This window comes from Pararge aegeria, chromosome 8, assembly GCF_905163445.1.
Source record: "Pararge aegeria chromosome 8, ilParAegt1.1, whole genome shotgun sequence".
NCBI lineage: Eukaryota > Metazoa > Arthropoda > Insecta > Lepidoptera > Nymphalidae > Pararge > Pararge aegeria.
Window position 1 is genome coordinate 15,412,295 of NC_053187.1, and position 16,742 is coordinate 15,429,036.

A 16,742-nucleotide genomic window follows, 5' to 3' on the forward strand; every position below is an offset into this window, starting at 1 on the left:
TAAAAATAACCTACATTAGATAGTGTTGTGGCATTACATTATCGATTTTTCCATGAGTTACCGTCACACTATTTTAATCCAATTTGTACACCTACGTAGTAAATCCTATTAGAATACCATGTAAGAAACCTCACAGGATGCATATATATATAAAGGCAACATATGAAACAGCGACATTTCTGGTGAGCGCTTCAAACTCACACATTCCTTATTATACTCCAAACAATTGTTTCAAATCCTCGAGAGTAAATTCTCTTTTTTCTCCAGTTTCTTTTAAATCCTCCAAAATGCTTGACTATCTATCATTGGCCTTTGTTGTTGCGGTGAAAGTTTTTAAGAAAACTACACCAAATGGAAAAGTTACGGTTTACCTGGGCAAGCGGGACTTCATTGATCATATAGATTACTGCGATCCCGTAGATGGCGTCGTTGTGGTTGATACCGAGTACCTGAAAGGACGAAAAGTTTACAGCCAGGTATAGAGCAATATGTGATATGTGTCAATAGTGAAAGTGTTCTTGTGAAGTGATGGTAATCCTTGCCAATTTTTCTTTATAGCTCGTGACAACATACCGATTCGGTAGGGAGGAAGATGAGGTCATGGGAGTCAAATTCTCGAAGGAAATGGTCATCGGCAATGAACAAGTTGTACCAATGGTCAACGCGAAGATGGAATTGACACCTGTCCAGGAGAAATTGCTGAAGAAACTTGGACCGAATGCCTTCCCATTTACTTTCACCTTCCCAGAGATGTCGCCAAGCTCGGTAATGAAAAAAATTATTTTTCTTTTTTATTTATGCAAATATTTGACTAACAACATGACTTTTATTATAACATTTTCTATATTTGCAGGTGACTCTCCAACCATCCGATGAGGACCAAGGCAAACCCATGGGCGTTGACTATTGCGTACGAACTTATGTGGCCGACAACGAAGATGACAAGGGCCACAAGAGGAGCTCCGTTACTCTTGCTATCAAGAAGGTTAGAACGAATGATCAATTGATCATTAATTTTTGCAAATAAGTCAAGAAATAAATAACAATTATGGACATAGTAACAATATTTTCTTTATTCTTAATTAGCTGCAACATGCTCCAGCCTCCCGTGGACGACGCCTTCCGAGCTCTCTTGTTAGCAAGGGCTTTACATTCAGCAACGGGAAGATTAGCCTCGAGGTGACTTTGGACAAAGAGATCTACTATCACGGCGAAAAACTTGCGGCCAACATCATTGTATCGAACAACTCCAGGAAGTCTGTACGAAACATTCGCTGCATGGTTGTGCAGCATGTTGAGATTACCATGATCAATTCTCAATTCAGCCGCCATGTTGCTTCCTTGGAAAGCCGTGAAGGATGCCCTATTACACCTGGGGCAAGCCTTTCCAAGACCTTCTATCTAGTGCCTTTGGCTCGCAGCAACAAGGACATCCGTGGTAAATAGCAATTCTTTCGAAAATTAAATTGCTCTGTTGTCAAGATTTAAACATAATATTGCACTCTTTTTACAGGTGTCGCTTTGGATGGTCACCTTAAGGAAGATGATGTTAATCTCGCCAGCTCTACCATGGTATCTGAGGGCAAATGCCCAGCTGAGGCCATTGGTATCGTGGTATCATACTCCGTGCGCGTCAAGCTGAACTGTGGAACCCTTGGTGGCGAACTCGTTACTGATGTGCCATTCAAGCTTTTGCACCCAGCTGAGGGTATGATTGCCAGTCTAACATTTTGATACTTTAATATAGCCTATGATCATATCTAACATCCTGTATTGTGTTTTGTTTTTTCAGGTAGCGTTGAGCGTCAACGATTCAACGCGATGAAGAAGATGCAATCCATTGAGCGACACCGCTACGAGAATTCTCTTTACACCAATGAGGAGGATGACAACATCGTTTTCGAGGACTTTGCTCGCCTGAGGATGAACGAACCAGAATAAACCATTTGGCCATCGCGTATAACAAAAAAAAAATTGAAAAAAATACAAAAGTACAAAAAAAGTAATCAAGCAAGATTAAACCTAAGACCACGAACCTATGCTTACCCATTTGATTTGTTGGAGTTATATCATTATCATTCATTAATTATTATTGTTGATTTGGGATTGGAATACTTATTTGTGATAAATTTATTTCAAAAATATAAATAATCTTTAACAGCACCAGTTTTACAAATAGTGTGAGTTTTCATTGCTACATTTTAATTCTTAATGAGACAGATAAATTAAATTTCTACCAATTCTTTTAAAATCACTAACTAAATTAATAAATAATCCAATCCAACTTACCTTATCCGCGTAAGCTTATAAGATAATTAATAAAGAGCTATCACCAGAAACTAACTGTTCTTTTATTTTTCTTTCACTTGTAAATTACTTTGCAACAAAGACTTTTGCATATTTGAATGTAAACACAGCAATACTAAGTTTACCATATATATACTTAGTACTTTGAAATCTTATCCGTGATAATTAGGGATACTCTTTGTATTAAAATTTAAATGGGTAACATTAAAATTATGTAATAAGGGGGATCACAACAGATTCTTATCAGTTGATTAATAATTATACTTTTTTTACGCAAACATTGATCTCCTTGTAGATATGAAATAGCGAATAGCAGAAATAGCCGTTTCTCTTAATAATATAATTATTTTGACGACGAAGAATTAGTGTGAGAAACTTGCACCCTTCAATGGATTTACAGATAGATTTTAGCCATTTCTTCACAGATAATAGCTTCACAACTTACGAGTCCCACATACAAGTACCTACGTCATGGTATCAGAAATTATAAGTCCCTGAGAAGTATTTATTTTCTTATTATTAACAGCCCGAATTAAATTTACCGAAAGAAATATTTTTTCTCAAAATATTATTACAACTTTAACTTATGAAATTATTATTCTTAATTTCAGTTGTGCCAAGAGCATTTTCTTTTTTAACCCAAATTTTAAGATTTCACTTGGATTTTTATAATACGCTTACATAAAAAAATTAAATAGATATGCTTTAAAAATCCGTGTCATTTTATGATTTGTACTAAGAAATTTAGAATGAGGATTCATAATCCAAGATTTCAAAAAAAATATATTAGTGAATATTTCATGCGTAGACATATTATGTACACAGGCCGTTATACTTCGCATCGCTGGGCTGGAACTATACTTCACAGGTATTTCGAAATCATAGGTGACATGAAATGTTCATATGTTTATCCCTAACAAAATCGTATTTGTTTAGAGATGAAGCAGCGATATAATAGCAACTATTCAAGAATGTGGTCAAATATATTTGATTGTACAATATTAAAAAAAAACAGCACCTAACTACCTAACTAAGTGCTAATTATTTCAAGTAAAGAGCTTAGAGTGTAAAGCTCTCTACTTGAAAAAAGTTATATATCGATAAAAAAGCAAATTAATCTATAACCACACTATATTTTTTATTTTTTATAGCGGAGTAAAAATTTATCTGTAGTGTTTTGTTTATCCTCTTTGGGCTAGAACAACATTTATTTAAATAGGGTACCTACTTAAAAATTAGAACAATGAATAATTTGAAATCGAAATTGTAAGTTCGAATATGATATAGGTAATATTTCGTGATAATTTAGGTAGGCCAAACTAAACTAACAGTCTTGATATTAGTGCCGTGCTTTTAACCGAATTAGCAACATTACATAGTAGGTATTTAAAAACTTCACGGCTAAAAGCTGATGAACGTAGGGCCATCTTTATTTTAGATAATGTATCTAAGTTTATTTATTTATATTAAGTAGTTTATTTATTTCAGTTAAACGATTGGAGTTTATTTGTTTCAGTTTATATATTTTACTTTATTTAGCTTATTTGTTTAATTTTAATATTTATTAAAGTTTATTTATTTGAGCTTTTTTGCAGTTTATTTATAAGTATAACTTTCCTCGATAAATGTATAATTGAAACATATACTATGATTTATTTATGTATGACGGACAAGTTTTAAGTCAGTGCACGCGGATAAAGCAGCTGGCTAGTGACATATTTTGAGGTGCTTTAGAAATATCATTGCTTCAGCCTAAAATAATTATTAATTAATAAAATATAGCCTATGCTACTGTATGAGAAATTTGCTTTCTATAAAAAAAATAATTATAAAATCTGTTGAGTACTTTGTGAGCTTATTAAGTACCTACATACCTACACAACATACCTACATACATACTACCTACTGTAACAATCTTTCGTATTTATAGTATTATTATTACTATAGATAGTTTATATAAATAGTTTACATACAACACGTTTATATGTAAATTCAATAAGTACTTACCTACCTAACGAAAACATGTTGCGGTCATATTTTTTCTTAACTCAAAGAGAATATAATCACTACGTTTCACCCAAAGAGACGTTGTTTGTATCCTCATTGCCCTGAACATATCATATCGCATACACATAGAATAAGGGATAAACAGCTCCTTATTGAAACCATTTGATTTTGTCAATTTTGGCGATGATAGCAATGGTGAAGGATCCTGAGCTAACGCTAGTAATGCTATAGTTTTTAAAAACCGATAACGATTTAAGACTTCTGCTATTAATACTGCAGATCAAATATAACTACAAAAAAATAGACAAGTATAGACCTGTCATGGTAGAACATTCGCCTTGATTTTAACTTGATGGTCATTTGAGTCTAGATGGAGTTGACCCTTACATTTTATTATTTTTTCCTCTCGCCGCTTCTCATGATCATAATCCCATCCTTAACATGCTTTTCGAGACTTATTTTAATTTTTTGTCCAGACTTATTATTATGTTTTAGCAGACCAACAGAGCTACGAATTATGTAAAATAACAACTATTGTAAAATGTATCTATTGCTTACCTTCCTCCTTCTTTATCTCTTTCACCACCTTCTTCCAAAATTAAAACTATCACTAGAACTCTTACTATATAATTAAAAGTAAATAAAATAAATAAAAAATAATAATAATAAATAAAATAAATCGTCCTAATTATAAAACTTTCATTTAGATCTGTTAGTTGTATTGAAAACTTCTTATCCTTTATTTATCTTCTAACTTGGAGTCAATTATTCCTAGATGTGACCACTCGAACTGTTTGCGAGCTACTGCTGTTGCCCTTATCTTATTTAGTCTCTTTTGCATGTCTATTGTGTTTTTATTTGAATTCAAAGGGTTGATACATCCCCACCGTGACCATATTATTTTTTATCAACGACGTTTTGAACCCCTTCGGTGTGTTATGTAGGTACTTAGGTAATGTTTTGTTGATACCTTGACCTGTACAGAGCATAAAATAATAATAATAACGTTTAATTCAGATAAAAATCTATAGCTACAACAATAACAATTATCTAATTTACTATATTATAAACTAAAATAGGCGGAACCTATAAATAATAAATAATTAGGAATCTCCTAAGGTAAGTACCCTTTTGAGCACTTGGTGTGTGTGTGTACCAACCCAGTGCTCCATAAAGGGATTTTCCCATTTATTGGTTAATATTTTCGAAATATTGTTGGAGCTTCCGCGCATTCTGCTTATCATTGATGCAGATCTTTTTCTCATGATTGCGTAGAAGTCATCAACGTGATTCTCCGCAAACATTTGTGATGCACTGCAGAAGCGCGGCAGCCCCAACAATACTCTGAAGCCATTATTGTATTTTATACGTAGGTCGTTATAAGCCCTCTGTGTATATGACACCCACAAGCTACACGTATAAAATGTTTGACAATATGCCCTGAAAAGTGTAAGCTTCACTTGCCTTGTACACCATGTAAACTTGCGGGCTATCATATGACATCTTATCGCCAACGCCCTACATCATCATCATCATCACTTCAACCAATTGAAGTCCACTGCTGGACATAGGTCTTTTGTAGAGAGTTCCAAAATCCACGGTCCTGGGCCGCTTGTTTCCAGCGGCTCCAAGCGACTCGTTCGTCTGTCCACCTCGTTAGGGGCCGACGTTGAGCTAGTTGACAGAATTATTATGGCTCTGAAAATTCTACCACATGCGTAGAATTTTCACATGATTCAATACAGTACATCCACAAAAGTTCTCACCCATTACCACTTCAGCTTAGCAACTCGCTGAGCTATGTCGGTAACTCTGGTTCTTCTACGGATCTCCTCATTTCTGATTTGATCACGTAGAGATACTATGTTGGGAGTATCTCTACGTGATCAACGCCCTACGCTCCCTCTCAATGTCTATCTAGTCTATATAGTCGTTTAGTTTTGAATATATATACTCAACATAGATATTCAAAACGGATACTCTGCATAGTAGCCAAAGTCCTTTTTTATAATTATTGCCAGATCAAGGAGATTGAACACCTGATGGAAAGAGGTAAAACCATTGCCTATGAATAGAGCAACACTCCGCAAGGCAGGCTAGAAACACTTCCTACGAAGCCGCGCGGACCTGTCCATGAACCGAGGCGTAGGTATAATTTAGGAAATTCTCATTTATTTAACATCTTGTTAGTACGTCAGGGGCACTTACACTAACTAGATAGGACTATATAATTTACTAGCTGTTGCCCGCGACTTCGTCTGCGTTTGATTTTGTTTTTTGATGTGGCATTAATTTTAGTTGTAGTTATAAAAAAAATTAAAGTATTCAGTATCGCTCAGCCTTAAATGAGGGGTTTGCTGTTGTCCACTGAGGAATTTCGTCCTTTATCTCCAACCAAATTCAGATCTACAATATATATTTAAAAATAATTATTTAAATCGGTTATAATTTGTCGGAGTTATTATGGAACCGAGCTTAATGTCGGGATAAAACGTATCCTATATTACTTCTAACACTTCCAAGAATATGTGTACAAAGTTTCATGAGGATCGGTTGAGTAGTTTTTGCGTGAAAGCGTAACAAACAAACTTACATTGGCATTTGTAATATTAGTAGGGATAGGGATAGGGATAGGGATAGGGATAGGGATAGGGATGGATAACTTTAAGACAAATGAATGAAAGATGACATTCAACATTATAAAAGAAATGATATTAATATTAGTGATGCTCTGCGAATATTGAAAAGGTCATTCAATATTCTCAAAGTATCTCAACAATTCAAGGAACAATGCTGTCCAACCGTCATGGAATAGATCCCATTGAGCATTGCTGTCCAAGTGCGCATTGAATGACCACAATGACCGCGGTCCAGGTGCCGTGCTTCGTGCAACAATGTTACAGGAAGGGACCACGAATAATTTGTTTTTTCGTGGACGAAGGTTATTGTCTTTTGGGGCACGTATATAGGCACAGTCGGTTATGAAGATCTGGAGCATCGACGTCTCCTTGTAAGATTAAACACATTATTGGTTCTCTCTATTAAATTGCTGTGTTCTGGTATGAATAGTGTGCTACCACACTGTTCATACCAGAACACAGCAATTTAAAAAAATTCAAATTATTTATTTATTTATACTCTTTACTTGTACACCACATCATTTAGAAAAACAAAAATAAAAAAATAAACGCCTAAAGAATGTAGTACAAAAGGTGGCATTATCGCGAAGTAGCGATCTCTGCGTTTGAAATTATGAGGTTCAAATCGATAGTCCTAAGTGCCTACAGAACTTTTGTGGATGTACTGTATTGAATCATGTGAAAATTCTACGCATGTGGTAGAATTTTCAGTACCAAAATAATTCTGTCAACTAGCTCAAGCAGCGGAGACTCGCGAACCACTTAGTCAAAGGGGCCAAGGTCAAAGTCCATATGTTAGCAAATCTACCTTTGTATGTACATTTGGTTGAAGATAAAAAGGCATTTTTGTGCAGACTGGTCAAAATTATGTACAATCTGTGGTTAGTATATGATGAAGTATGAATTCAAAATGACAGGAACCCAGATCAAAAAGAAAGGTCATACAAAATGGCGGGAAAAATAGAGGTACAGAGGAGTACAGACGGAAGTGTCAAGGGAAGATTGAAGAAGTTATCTCTTAGTGTAGGTAATATAAGTTCAGATAAATTGATGTTTGAGTTTATAATGTTAACTTACTTAGCGACGACATGATACGCCGTCGTTCCGAAAACTGAAGTCTAATCTGTAGAGTACGTAGCCATCTTACTTTCGCACGGAAATGGTTGATGCTAATATTCGAAGTTTTAACTTTGTTTGAAAAAAGGAGTTCTCAATTCTTCGTACTTATTCCTTGAATTATGTGTCTTTTCACAAGATCACTATGTATTAGCATATAACTTATATTAAAACCTTTTATTATTGCTGTAGTTAGGTGACTTTATAAGCGTTTTTTACATCCTCCAGTAGCGTTTGTCTCTGTCACACAAAAAAATATCCTTCCCAGGGTGCAAGCTATCTTTAAGGAAAATTACGGCTAGTGGTACCCAGGATTAAAAGTATTATGTTCATATCGGGATTAAAGCTAATGCTATGCGTTAAATTTGATAGGACCATAGGTAACGAGCGAACACTTTCGCACATAATATATAAAAAAATATTGATTAGTAGGAACTTATAGTAACAAATACAAAAAAAACAAAAATATGTATGCACTTATTTAATATATATGCACGCGTTAGAAGTTATACTGCCTTGGCGTACCAAGATAAAACTCTTTTTTAAAAATTGTATCTTTGCCTTAATCTACATTTGTAGAAAAAACGACACTAACAATAGAAAAAAGGTATTTTAATACATTGAAAGTTTTATTGTATCGCATTATCTAGTTAAATAAAGTTTATTTAAATATCACAATAAAATATTTCTACATAATTAAAGAAATGGACATAATGAACATAATTAAATTTGGAATACTAATAGATTCATTATCGGACAGCCAAGTTTCAATCAACATTAAAATTTAAGATTTTTGTGCAATTGTATCAAGTAAATAAACTGCCAATCATGAGCCCACACACTTTGACAAATGTGTCGAAACGAGTGTGCGCGCTGTAGTAACTAATGTATTTATAATGTAATAACAGTGTGTAGATATCGGCTCGACAATCTCACTGGTCCACGTCTTGACTGTCCGGAGATCGGAACACGACTGACTCGACAGTCGTTCCGCCCTTCCCCACTCGACTTTGCGTGGTGTGTAGATACGAGACGACAGGTGTCTTAAATGTGTGTGTTAGTAGAGTGTAAGTTTGTATGCGTTATTTGCCTGTATGCTACATCCCTCCTTTATTATATTTTTTTTATTTTATTAAAATACATTATATAATATTAAAATTAATTTAATAGTTAGTTGTTGTTGTTGTTGTTGTTCAAACAATTTTAATTATACCTGTGCAAATCATTAGGCATTACATTTATAAATCAAAAATAACTAAATCAATTTTCATTAAAATCACATGTATCTTGCTGATTAAGAATCTTATTTATAATCAATTAAATAATTACTTTCCATTACTCAGAATCGATTTCGGTACTACCCATTTTATCCGTGTCACTTGTCTCAACTGCCTTCCACTGTCCTTCCACTCGTTTTAAATGTAAAATATTTCGCCTTACCACTTGGCCCGTTGTATCATTGCGAACTTCCACATCTCCATTTTTGTTCGACTCGACAGTGTGACTTGTTGGTTCATAATTTAAACTCAATTTGTTACTTTTACTTATATTCCTTAGATAGACCTTTTCACCTATGTCCAAATCACCATTCACTGCTCGTCTCTTCCTATCCGCGTACTCCTTCCCTTTTTCCTTTTGCTCTTTATCTCTATCTTTCATTTCCAAATCTTCAGAGTTGTAGGTCATGTCTTGTAGCATTGGTAGTTTATCTCTAAACTGTCGCCGAAAGAATAATTCCGAAGGAGTTTTGCCCGTCACTGTGTGAGGTGTGCTGTTGTACATAACCATATACTCTCGCAAAGCTTCCTTCCAATTCTTCTTCTCAACCTGACAGATTTTGAGGCGTTTCAAAATATCTCTATTCTGCCGCTCTACTTCCCCATTCTGTTGGGGCCAGTAGGGTATGGTGTTGTATAACTTTATGTTTCTTTCTAAACAAAATAGTTTGAACTCTTCACTAGTGAATTGACGTCCGTTGTCTGCCGTGATTGATACTGGGTTGCCTAGCCTACTGAAAACATCTTTCAGTTGGCTGATTATTTCTAAGCTTGTTATCGTCCGACATATTTTTACTTCTTTGTATCTGGAGTAGTAATCTACTATTACCAGAATATAATCATTACTAGGTAATGGTCCCATCAGGTCAATAGCAGTATCAACCCAAGAATCTGAAGGTAGCTCTCTTCTCTTTAAAGGATTAGGAGGATTAGGAGCGGAAACAAGAACACAACCTTTGCATGCCTTACAAAAGTTCTCCGCGTCCTTGTCGCATTTTGGCCACCAGACTTTAGTTCTCAGTCTTGTTTTCATTGCTGATACACCTGGGTGCCCCTCATGAGTTATACGTAAAATTTGGTCTCTCAGTTTCTTCGGGATTACAATTTTAGTTCCCCTTAGCAAAATATCTTCATAGAAGCATAACTCATTCTGAAACAGCTTAAAAGACTTAGTTGAATCGTCCCATTGATTATCGTAAAGACCCTTTTTTGACTGCTTGTATTTCCGCGTCCTGACGAGAGCATTCGATAATTTCTTGTAATGGAATAGCTACAGGTTTTACTTGGTCTATCACATGTTGAACATAGTCTACACCCACTAGTGGAGGATCATCGGATGACTTGCAAAGTCGCGATAGTGGGTCGGCTATATTATTTTTACCAGGGCTATATTTGATGTTAAATCTATAACACTGCAGTCTCAGTACCCATCTTTCGATACGGGCACAAGGCTTGGACTTGGGGCCAAATATTGTCTCTAGTGGTTTGTGATCCGTCACCAGGTCAAAGTCTTTTCCGTAAAGGAACATATTAAAGTGTTCGATGGCCCAGACCAGTGCCAGTGCCTCTTTTTCGGTTTGACAATACCGACGTTCACATTCAGTTAGTGTCTTATTCCCATAGGCTATAATCCTAGAACCTTCATCATTGGTTTGAATTAGTACTGCTCCCAGTCCAACAGGGCTCGCATCTGCAATAACTGTGGTTTTATCTTTAGGATTATAATAACCCAGACATGATATGTCAACAAGAGAAGCTTTTCATTTATTAAAAGCAGCTTGTCGAGCTTCATTCCACGACCCTGTAATGTCGGAATTTCTTCCTGCTTTCTGCCGAAGTAACTCTTTAAGAGGCTCTGTGGTCGTTGCTAAGTGAGGGATCCATTTTCCGACAAAATTTACTAACCCCAGAAAGCTTTGTAATTCAGATATGGTCGCAGGTGCTCTAAAGTTTTTGATAGCAGATAAGTATTTGTCTAGAGGTCTAACCCCACTTTCTGAAAGTTCGTGTCCTAAGAATTTGACTACTCTAGCTCGGTAAATGCATTTTTCTTTATTTAAAACGACATTATAGCTATCCAATACTTTTAAAACTTTTTCTAACCTGTCGTCGTGTTCCATCTTATCCTTCCCGAATACTAGAATGTCATCTATAAAGTTGATCACCCCGTCACACCCTAAAAGAATCCTCTCCAACGTCTTTTGGAAGATTTCTGGCGCACAGGTGATGCCAAACATCATTCTTTTGAAGCGGAACAATCCTTTGCCAGTTATAAACGTAGTTATAGGTCTCGAGTCAGGGTGAAGCTCAATATGATGGAAAGCGTCTTGTATATCCAGTTTGGTGAATAATTTTGCTTCTCTCATCTTGGGCAGCAGTTGGTCCATAGTTGGAAGTGGGTGGTTTTCTCGTTTAATGGCCACGTTTGCGCGACGCATGTCCACACATAATCGAACTTCACCGTTGTCCTTTAGTACAGGTACGATCGGTGAAACCCAATTGGAAGGACCTTTGACCTCCTCAATTATGTCCTTCTGCAGCAATTCCTTAATCTTGTCCTCGACCTTGACTTCAAGAGGAATGGGTATTCGGCGATAAGGTTGTGCAACTGGTTTTATTGATTTGTCAATTGGGATCTCCACGAGCACGTCTTTAAATTTAGGAAAGGCTTTCCATTCCACATTATTAACAGCTGTTGGTATATTGATTTGTAGAACTCCTAATGAGGTTGCTGTTATTTTGCCCAGCAAATTACGGGTACCCCCGGAGATCACATAAAAAGTAGCTTGGTCCAATCTTTTCCCTAGTTTTATATCCGCATCAAAAGCTCCCAGTAATTTCAATGGAGTTCCACTACCATATGCAACAAACTTCTTTTGCGGGTTCTTGTTTTGGTTAGTAACATTTGAGTTGCTCCGTTTCATAAATTGCCATGTCCTGTCCGTGATTAAATTATGATTGCAGCCAGAGTCTATTAACATGTTTACTTCCGTACCGCCTATTTCACACGATACTGTAGGACCCGTGTTTACATTGAAGATGTAGTCGAATTGTTTGCTCGTAGAAGCTACATTAGCAGTTTCTTCAATGTTTCGTTTGAATTTTTTCAAATCCTTATTATGAGTTTCTTCCTCTCGATCCGATTTTCTCTTCTGTCCGTCCCTGGTTCGGCACTGTCTTTGAAAATGGCCTATAATTCCACATTTATGACAACTCTTAGTCTTGGCAGGGCATTTTGAATCGCGGGCAAAATGGTTCGTGCTCCCACATCGACTACAAGCTGCACGTTTCCTTATATCCTGGTTCCTCTCTCTTCTTGTAATAATCTTGTTTACCTCCTGACTTTCTAATTTCTTGCCTCCAAAATTTCCTAATTGTCTTTCTATAACTTCTAATGCGTTAGCCTCTGAAATAATATCATCCAAAGTCATTTTGTCGCCAGTCTTCAAGATTTTTTTCCTAAGGTCATCCGACGAACATTTTTCTGTTATTTGTTCCATTATATGTTCTTCTATATTTGTAAACTGACATTTTGTTGCCTGATGTCTTAATCTTATTAGAAATTTTTCAAATTTTTCCTGTGGTTCTTGCTTAATAAGTCGAAATAGGTGCCGCTCGAATCCTTTGCTTTGTTTAGGAGCAAAGTACTCATCTAATTTTTGAATTGCAATTTCGAATACCTTTCCGTCGTTAGTGTTGCCTGGCGTTACATTCGCTCCGGGTATATTATAGAAAACCTCTTGTAATTCCACGCCCCCGAAATGAAGTAAGCATGCTCTTTTCTTCACTTCTGTGTCAATGCCAGCTGCTACTAAATATATGTATAAACTGCGTTTCCACCGTTCCCACCTAACTGCAACAGACCCTATTTCGCCTTCACATTCGAATTTGTCAAGTGTACACATTGCCATTTTGTTTGTTGCCTGTAAACAACGAAACATCTACTATTACGCAATTTAATGCAATAAGTTTCCTCGCAATTTAACATCTCGTATCGCAATTTAATGACCCCCAGCTTCGCAATTAAATGCTACCTAAATTCGCAATTTAATGCCAACCAATTTCACAATTTAATGCATTACATATCGCAATTTAATGCTAGATCACTCACTATTGAGTATCAAATCAGTCACATTTTGTGTAACTTAATTCCTTGTACCAAAATATGTTTTAGTCGATATAAATTCAGTATACCAAGTAACAAAGGTAACTTGTGCTACAGGGTTTAATACCTAATTAGTATATAACTGCACTAAAGGTAGAAACAACCATTTGAATCAATGCCGATACTCGTATTCCGTATGCTTAGTTAAAGTTATAGAATATAGGTTGTTTACGAGTTAGCCGTCGAGCGTTAAAATTACACTAACAAAAAAACAAGTAGGTAACATTCCTCAGCAGTCGTAATAAACAAAGTACGAAAGTTAAGTAAAGTTGAGTTAACTCATGATCTTGTAGATAAACCTTAGTGATATTATGTAATTTATTAATCGTATGCAATAATATTATATGATAAATTTGATTTTTGGACTTTATTGATCATAGGATTTCAATCTAACAATGTAATATTTTTACAGCCGAATGAATGTGACCTGTTTCCTCCCTTTTATTTTATTTTATTTTTATGATATCAAAAGTACTTACCGTTTCTTTCTCCTCGTCGCCAAAATGTAGTAACTAATGTATTTATAATGTAATAACAGTGTGTAGATATCGGCTCGACAATCTCACTGGTCCACGTCTTCACTGTCCGGAGATCGGAACACGACTGACTCGACAGTCGTTCCGCCCTTCCCCACTCGACTTTGCGTGGTGTGTAGATACGAGACGACAGGTGTCTTAAATGTGTGTGTTAGTAGAGTGTAAGTTTGTATGCGTTATTTGCCTGTATGCTACACGCGCGAATCATAATAATTAAATCTCATAATTTTTACCTAACGCGCCAACAGAAGTATAACTTCAATAGTATGCACTTACTATCACTGGTGTGAACACCTGAAAGAGGTTCAAACCAAGAGGCTTTTTTTAGTTTAATGTACCAACAAAGGCGAAGGAAACAATATGGGCCAAAGAAACGTTGTCATCTTAAAACTTGGCAATGGACAATGATTAATAAAAAACTGCAATAACTATTTCTAATTTCTTAGACACTTTCTCATGGCCAAACTAGTCAAACAGGTTTTGGACAAAAGGAACGGACGAGGAAGACCCGAGTCCTTTTATTCGTATTGAAGAAGGGGTCCGTCCAAAAACCTGTCTGACCACTTTCCGGTCTGGGAAAGGACTTTTGGCAAATGACCCTTTATTTGCATGTGAAAGTATAATAGTTTTCATGGGACACACGGTCGTACCAAACTTCCAAACAAAAAAGATAATCTGTCACTGATTGTATGCGTATTTAGTACTAGCTGTTGCCCGAGACTACGTCCGCGTTTTTTTTTAAAGCATTAGTTGTTTATTTTTGTAAAAAATAAAACGGAGGTTTTTTAAATAGAACTTTTAATCTGATGATAATATAAAATATTTTTTGTAAAATAAACATAGCCTAAGTTACTTTATTATTACACCAGCCACCTGCCAATAAAAGTCCCGTCGAAATCGGTTCAGCCATTTCAGAGATTAGCCAGAACAAACCAACAGACAGACGGACAAACATTATGTGGAACTTCAGGCATGCAGGTTTCCTCATGATGTTTTCCTTCACCGTTGAAGCAAGTGATATTTTAATTACTTAAAACGCACATAACTTAGAAAAGTTAGAGGTGAGGTGCTGGGATTTGAAGTCGGCCTCCCGAAAGTGATTTCGAGCTCCTACCCAATGCGATATCACCACGTTTTATTGCGCTCGTGCACGTGCACGTGCTGGAATGGCAGCCCCGAACTGGTAAGCGCAGCGTTGGTCGACCCCCAACGAGGTGGACAGACGACGTTAAGCGCGTCGCAGGTAGCCACTGGATCCAAGCGGCTCAGAACCGTGGAACTTGGAACTCCCTACAAAAGACCTATGTCCAGCAGTGGACTTCTATCGGTTGATGTGATGATGATGATGAAATGAGAAAGAGTTTTAGTTTTACAGAAATTTTATTTTATGCAGAAGTAAAACCAAACAAGCTGATAAATACGTTAAAATGAAGACCCGTGTGTAGAAAATTTAGCCTCCCAATCAAATAAAGCACCCTAACCTACGAACAAGTGCAAAAAGGGACACCTATGCCCATTCAAGAGACATCAAAAGAACACTGCACTAAAATATGAAAGGGACAGTTTACTATCGCCAATGAGACTGTTGTAGGGCCTTACGTCTATAACAATAAAGTCTATTTTCAAAATACAGGAAGGGGAAGTGGATATGGGCAAGATTCCCACGTCTTTAACTGGTCAAACAGGTTTCTTGAAAATTGCAAGGGTGGACAGGGGTATCCTTTGACCCTTGAGCCATTATCTAAGGAATACGTGATAGTGGCCGTTATAAAAAGATTAGTTAACTCGATGTGGGAACCAAAAGCAAATAGCAATCTGGATTACAATAATAAAAATCATTCATTGCAATAATGCTAATATGATGTTAAGATATTTTATTAAAACAGTATATATTGTCATTAATTTGGCGTGCAATTGCAATAGATAACAAAATGGGATAACTTACCATCAATAAGAAAACATATTATTATTACAATACTACAAGGAGATTTTAATAGTTAAATATTGTGAGTGACTATCTCTAGATTGCCATCTAGTCCCAAAGTAAGCGTAGCTTGTATTATGGATGATAAGATGACTGATGAATACTTTTATTAATAATACACATAAATTCTTATGATTTACAAATAAACACCTAGACACTGAAAAAAATTTATGTTCATCACACAAACATTTTCCAGTTGTGGGAATCGGACCCAAGGCCTTGGACTCAGAAAAAAAAAAAACAAAAGCAGGGTCGCTGCCAATCGGTAAGAAGAAATTATAATTAAAGCAAACAAAAATATATCTACACTTTAGTAATGTCGTAGGCTCCTTATATCGCTCAAAATTATTTCTTTTTGTACTACAGCAAGGTGATGGTGATAAGGGCGTTAAAACAAAATCTGCGAGGATATCGAATGCACTTAAATTTTTAGGATGGCAAACATTGACTTTAATTGATAGATTTATGGTAAATCTATCAATGTTTATTCCTTTATTCAGGCAGTGCTCGTAAATTTTCAAGACAAACGCGCTTCTATCTAGACTTCATCATTAAAAGCCATCAAGCACTAGCCTAAAACATAGAAAAAAAATCGCGTAGTTTATGGCGTAAATTCAGATTAATCTATTTTACTGACTTTTTATTTAGGTATTCAGAAAGCGAAGTACTAAATTCAAAATTGAGATTATATATTATATAGTTATTAATTAT

At 35.9% G+C, this 16,742-nt stretch overlaps 2 protein-coding genes across 2 annotated transcripts; one reads left to right on the forward strand and one right to left on the reverse strand.

The window, feature by feature from the left end:
- Positions 1-166: 166 nt before the first annotated feature.
- LOC120625776 (arrestin homolog) lies at positions 167-2,178 on the forward strand. The gene is made up of 6 exons (XM_039892977.1): positions 167-476; positions 559-765; positions 854-985; positions 1,087-1,438; positions 1,514-1,708; positions 1,793-2,178. The coding sequence occupies exons 1-6, from the start codon at positions 288-290 to the stop codon at positions 1,939-1,941; spliced, it is 1,224 nt and encodes a 407-aa protein (XP_039748911.1). The 5' UTR covers positions 167-287; the 3' UTR covers positions 1,942-2,178.
- A 7,226-nt stretch (positions 2,179-9,404) lies between these two features.
- Positions 9,405-10,379, reverse strand: LOC120626032 (uncharacterized protein K02A2.6-like). Its single transcript, XM_039893312.1, has one exon. It carries the CDS (start codon positions 10,377-10,379, stop codon positions 9,405-9,407), a length of 975 nt encoding a protein of 324 aa, XP_039749246.1.
- Positions 10,380-16,742: the final 6,363 nt, after the last annotated feature.